At 34.3% G+C, this 6,511-nt stretch overlaps 1 protein-coding gene across 1 annotated transcript; it reads right to left on the bottom strand.

The window, feature by feature from the left end:
- Positions 1–310: 310 nt before the first annotated feature.
- Positions 311–931, bottom strand: LOC125837006 (uncharacterized). Its single transcript, XM_049516140.1, has one exon. It carries the CDS (start codon positions 929–931, stop codon positions 311–313), a length of 621 nt encoding a protein of 206 aa, XP_049372097.1.
- Between the last annotated feature and the right edge of the window lie 5,580 nt (positions 932–6,511).

The following is a 6,511-nucleotide window of genomic DNA, read 5'->3' as shown; positions in this document are numbered from 1 at the left end:
CATCTTTGAGAGTCAAATGTGACTCCACTCGGGCATTATAAGAGGAGGCACCACCTTTATTCCCTTTCCTTTTAAAGGAATTTTGATACAGCCTGACAAAATGCTCAGGTGCCCGACATTCATTTTTCCAATGACCTTTAAGGCCACAACGATGACAGTGATCGCCCTTGCCTTTTGAAGGATTATTTTGAGAACCCATATTGTTCTCCCTTTTGTTATGACCACCACCTCGACGATTATTATATCGTCTTTTGCCTTTGCCACGTCCACGCACATTATCATGGCCCCGATTATTTTGTCTTATTTCAGACTAGCCGTGTGCTTCTACCCCGTGGGCCTCCGGTAATGGAGCACTTCCAGTGGGACGGGCTTCATGATTTTTCATTAAAAGGTCATTATGTTGCTCAGCCACCAGAAGGCATGAGATTAATTCAGAATATTTTTTAAAACCCTTTTCACGGTATTGCTGCTGTAATATCATATTGGAGGCATGGAAAGTAGTTAGTGTCTTTTCCAACATGTCCTCATCTTTTATAACTTCCCCACATAATTTTAATTGGGAAGTGATTCTAAATACAGCAGAGTTATACTCAATTACGGTTTTATGATCTTGAAACCGTAAGTGCATCCACTCGTAACGAGCCCTTGGCAATACCGTTGCCTTGAGGTGGTCATACCTCCCTTTCAAACCTATCCACAATTCAAGTGGATCTTTCATTGTTAAGTATTCAACCTTCAGGTTTTCATCAAGATGATGACGAAGGAAAATCATAGCTTTCGCTTTATCCTGACTTGATGCCTTATTTCCTTCGATTATACAATCACCAAGACCCTTAGCGGTAAGGTGAATTTCAGCATCAACTACCCATGACAAATAGTTCTTTCCAGAAATGTCAAGTGCCACAAATTCAAGCTTTGATAAATTCGACATGATGAAAACTATCATAAAATAGTTGAGTTAATAACATGATTTTGATTTCTTTATAATGAAAGATAAATTAATATTTCAAATGATTAAGAATTAGTATAAAATATATCATATGCATGAATATGGGATGTTACAAAAGCATGTAAACTCATAAAGTATGAAACGGTAAATTTAATATATATTCTAATTATTTTACTATATTTATTACTAGTTCAATAGTTATTAACGCCAAAGCTACCGTAAGATTTTAAGTCATATTTAATATAATACTATTATTCTTTATGACACACCAATATTTATCATAAATTTATGACAAGAAATTAAAATACTTACGATTATTCTAACTAGCATGTTATCATATATCCTAGTATTTAATTTAGAGTTATAAGTTACTAGAATATAAACAACATAAAAATATAAACCTGAAACGTATTGATTATTATGCCTAGTAAAGTATCATACAAATACCTAAAGCAAGTTATATATGCAATAATTAAATCGTTGATCAAAGACTTATGTAAGTCCTATTAGATATGTTATAAACATATAAATGTATACCTGACTCGGAAAGAAAAATGATGAACTTTTTAGGGAAAAAGATAATTCTGAATTAAGTAGGTCTTAATTGGTTAGAGATTCGTGCTGATAACGTGTTGTAAAATGAGAGCAAAATATAATAATACTAAACAAGTAAGGAAGACAAATTGTGATGAGAAGTATAGAGGGGAGAATATTATTTAATACTCTTCAAGTGTCTATTTCCTAAGGGTGAAGACTACCTTTTATAGGATGTTTAAACCATCCTTTTACAACATTTGACAATACGTTACTATAATATTTAATTAATATAATAAATGGATACATTACGTTAGGATAGATTAAGAGAAACATCCACACAATTAAGTGGATTTGTAACAAAATAGACTTTTACAAATCTTTAGAATAATAATAATAAAAATAAAAAGAAATTAAAATACTAGAAGTAAAAAACATTAAAACAAAAAAAATAGAAATTAAAAAAAATTAAAAAAGTAATCAGGTGATAATTACACTATGTAATTACCAGCAATTCACAGCCTCTGCCTGTGAATTGTAGAGTGTAATTACCCCCTGCCAATTACACAAATTACCTGCTGACCAAGTAATTACCTGTCCTTCCAAACAGGACAAGACAATGTAATTACACCAAATCTAATTACCAGGGTGTCCTTCCAAACAGGCCCTAAGTGTCAAGGTCACTAGATATAGCACCTTGAGTTCCACAGAGAATTAAAGAGAATTCATTCAAGTCATTCTTTAGTTCTTTTAAGTTTTGAGTCAACTTCAAATGACCATAACTTTTAGCACAGAATGAGTTAGGAGACCCATAAGATATCAAATGAAAGGTCTAGGAATCTTCTTTCCAATGCTGCTGAGTTTTCTAATTTTGAGCTGGTATGAGGGAGATATTCATGTTTGAAGTTCGGCTGCCCAAATACGGAGAGTTACCGGAAAATATCAGGGGTATTTTGGTCTTTTCTTACCCAATCGGATTTAAACATTTTAGTAAGGTTTTAGGAGTCTAAAGTGATTAGAATCAATTTCTTTCATCCCCAAAGCGATTCAAGAGGAGAAAAAGTTCAACGTTTCAAGCGTTCGTTCAAGAAATTCAAGATTTCGCCAAGAACCTAGTTTTGTAAGGCATGTAATCTTTCATAGTGTTGGGTTTGTTCACCTACATGCCAATCATGAGTTTCTTTTGTGAATCTATCCATAAATATTGAGCAATTTAATTTCTTGATGAGTTCTTGAAGTTTCGTTATCGATTGAGTTTTTATATAAGATTGTACTTGGATTAACTTCAAACGACCATATCTTTTAGAATATAAAGAGTTACGTGGCTTGTAACATTTCAAATTAAAGGTATTTGAATTTCGCGTCAATCCAATTCTGAGTAAAAAGTTATGATTATTTTAGTAACCTTATACAATGGTGTTACGAATTAGCCGACGGGAAAATATTAAAAAGCGTCATTTTTGTCTTTTTACTTCCAAGAAAACCCTAAATGAATTTCTTGACTAATAATAGGCTCAAAACAATCAATTTTTCATCTTTTAATCCATCATTCTTTTCTCTCTCAAACCCTAGGGCAAAACCCTAAGGAAAAATCAAAGTAGAAGACTCCATTCAAGAATTTTTCAATCTTTTTCAAGATTTTTCTTCAACGTAAGTCTTTCTCCAAGAATTTCGTTCTTTTCAACTCAAATTCCTCCATTCAATTATGATTCACTAATGAAAATCATAATTCTTGGGCATAGAGATTTCAAGAAACTAATTCAAGAATCTCAAGAAAAATTTTCTTCATCGTTTACTTACAAGCTAGGGTTTCGAGGCTTCTAATCAAGTTCTTCAAGAACCTTGTACTTCCAGGTATGTAAGGCTATCATAGTGTTGTACTAGTTCGTCCTCATGCCAATTTCTTATTTCAAATCAGTAAAAGAGAAATCTAGGATTCTACCCCTAGATTTGAGTATTCTTTAGATAAGTTGATTTGAGTCCTTGAGTTCATGGTTCTTTTAAAAATTCTACTCCTAATTATTGAGTTTCTATATTTTTATTGAGATCCTTCCGTAGATTTGTTCATGTCTATAATTCAACATGAACTCTATTTTGAGTTATATATCTTGAGAAGTTTTTCAAAGCCAACACTTGAGTTTTAAAATGAGTTTTTTAGAAAGTAAAGATGAGATTTGAGAAAAGAGTTTTTAAAACATAAATAATATGATAATCGAGTATACCTTCAATGTATGAGCATTATGGTATCTATATATACCGTTGAAATACTGTGAATTTACGGTATTTTTAATACATTTTCACTTAAGAGTTATATGTGTCTAGGGCCATTTTGTATTACAATTAATGTTTATTATGTCATATTTGCATGAAATAGGCTTGGACAAGGTCACGAGAGATGACAACTGAATTTCTGCAGAAGGAGCCACCCACGGAGGTGACCTACAGACTGTAGGTCCAGTCACGGTCCGTCGTGGGTTGGCGTGGAATGATCATCAGGGAAGTCTCTAACTAAGTGTGGAACCACTGAGGCCAGTAAAAGAGCGTAGGTCGACCCACGGGCAGTCCTTTACATCCGTCGTTTGTATTTGAGATTTGGAGTTCCAGTACCTGACAAAAAGTTCTAAGTGTGGAGCCATGGAAGGGGACCCACAGACCGTAGGTCAACCTACGGTTTGTATTGCACACCCGTCGTTTGCATCTGAAAGTTGAAGGTTTCAACCTCTGTGGAAAAGTTCTAAGTATCAAGAAATGGAAGGGACTTAGGAGAGTAGGTCTAACCACGGTCCGTAGGTTAGTCTCGTCGATCGAAGCCGCATCTAGAAGTTTGTTTCCTTATTTCATTTCTTTTTTGTTTAGGACAAGTTTTTCTATAAATAGGGTATGTTAACCTCGTTTTTTGGGGTTAGACATTATTGTTTACTTTAAGTTCTTGGTATTTTCTTGGGAATTAAGTTGCAAACTTTAGCAATTTTATTTTTGAATTTTTTTTTTTTTTTTTAACGACCCTTGGGTGGGTCAGGGGTTGAGCAGCACCCCCAAGCCTTATCATATATGAAAAATTTTATACAAGGATGGGGGTAAATACCTTACCTCCAACCTAAGGTGGGACGAGTCGACCTACCTACTAAGGTTAGTCGACTCAACCCAATACAATATGATATATTATTAAACTAAGCACCTAGAGAGGACTCCTCTCTTAATACAAAGTTACTAATAATACATAAATAAGGGAGACTCTCCCTTTACAACATTGAAACTAGTCCTAAAAAACTTATATACCTACAAAAGGAATTTAACCAATTTAGGACTAATTGAATCGATTTGGTATACTACTGTATTTCAAACTGTACAGATAGTTCCTGTCAGCTTGAATTCCATTTACTGATGGAATAACTCTTCACACATTCAAGGTGGTTGTTTGAGTCGTTTCAACTTCTTTCTTCTGATACTTTGTACTCCCATTTTCTCTAACAAATAGCTCTTTTTTACTGCTTGAGGCAATTGCTAAGCAGTGTAGTAATGTTGTACAATATCGTGTTTGTGACTGTGTTTGGCCAAGAGGTCTGTTGTACTGTTCGCCTCAATATAAGTATGAAGACAACGAAAAAACTGACATTGGTTAGCAAGTATCTGTAATTCCTGAATATACCTGTGTATCCTCCAAGGGGAATTAGAAACCTGCAATAGCCATTAAGTTAGTAATTCAGAATCAACTTCTAAAATAATATTATTGTAGTTATGCTGTATGCACCAGCTTAAACCATAGCAGGCAGCCTGTACTTCAGCCTGATTATTAGTTCCTTCTCCAAGTGGTATAGCAAAGGCAAAAATTATGACCCCATGATCATCTCTTAAAATGCCTCCCCCTCCAATTTTCCGGGATTGTGCAAAGCACTACCATCCGTATTCAACTTATATCTGCTAGGAGGAGGAGTTTTCCACATGATTAAAGTAATTCTTATATCCTGTTGACATTTTTCAGCACAATCCACTACTTCTAGCCATATCACAGGCCAATGAAGGTAAGGAAAAACAAAATTCAAAATTAGAAGCATGTCTTTGAGAACCAAATATTTGACTCTAAGGATACTAGATTTCTTTCCTCCATATTTAGACGAGCATCTATTTTTCCATAGATTCCAGCATATTACTATAGGAAGAGTTTGTAAAATTGTATTGTGTGCTTCGTTCTTCCCTGTAATACCTCTCCACTACAATAAATATTCAATCAGAGAGGTCTGTTGATAATTTATCCCCATGCTACCTGCAAAAAACTTCCAGATATGGGCTGCAAAATGTCCTTGAATAAAAATGTGATCAACTTCATCCCAACCCTACTTAATACAACAGTAACATTTCACAGGCTCCACCCCAAAAATTGCTAGTTTTTCATTGGTGGGCAATTTATGTCTTATTGCTCTCCATAAAAGAAAGGACATCTTGAATTTTGGTTTATAAAGATTTTGCTTTGAATTTCAATTGGAGATTACGGGTTTCTTCTACTCATTACATAAGTTCATGAATTCTTCTTGTAAAAATATGAATTGTGTTATTCCAAGCTTGATTAACTAAATTCACAACTAGGGTTATGGGAAACATGAGCGATTAACAACGTAAGAGTAATAACTAAGTTATTCTTAACTAGTGTTTATGCATGCATTGGTAATTCTTTCGCTTTGAAGTCCTTTTAACAAGTGCACGTGTTAGAACTCACCTTGTTGCTACTTGCCGGACCAAGCAGATAATTAATAAGAAAAGAATTATCAACAAAGAGTTAATGTGATACTATCTAATAGACTAATGTCAATTGGTGCGAGGGTAAAAACTAAGGCGTACATTGATGTGATGTCTAATCTTAAGTAAAGGTAAGGGTTAGTAAATTATGAATACGTAGCCAGACCTAGGTGCAGAGTGAAATTCCCTATTTGGCGGACCAAGCACTTATGAATACATAACTTACCACTTTGCCTGTGATACACTAGGAAAGGATAACTATTATTAGGATTACCGCGTTATGAGCTTATGGGG

Source organism: Solanum verrucosum, unplaced genomic scaffold, assembly GCF_900185275.1.
Source record: "Solanum verrucosum unplaced genomic scaffold, falcon-dt-bn FXZP01000165.1, whole genome shotgun sequence".
NCBI classification, from domain to species: domain Eukaryota; kingdom Viridiplantae; phylum Streptophyta; class Magnoliopsida; order Solanales; family Solanaceae; genus Solanum; species Solanum verrucosum.
This window is presented reverse-complemented; position numbering and strand designations above follow the sequence as displayed.

Coding starts and splice junctions, on each gene's coding strand:
- LOC125837006 (XM_049516140.1), bottom strand. CDS start 931: ATGTCGAATTTATCAAAGCTTGAATTTGTGGCACTTGACATTTCTGGA.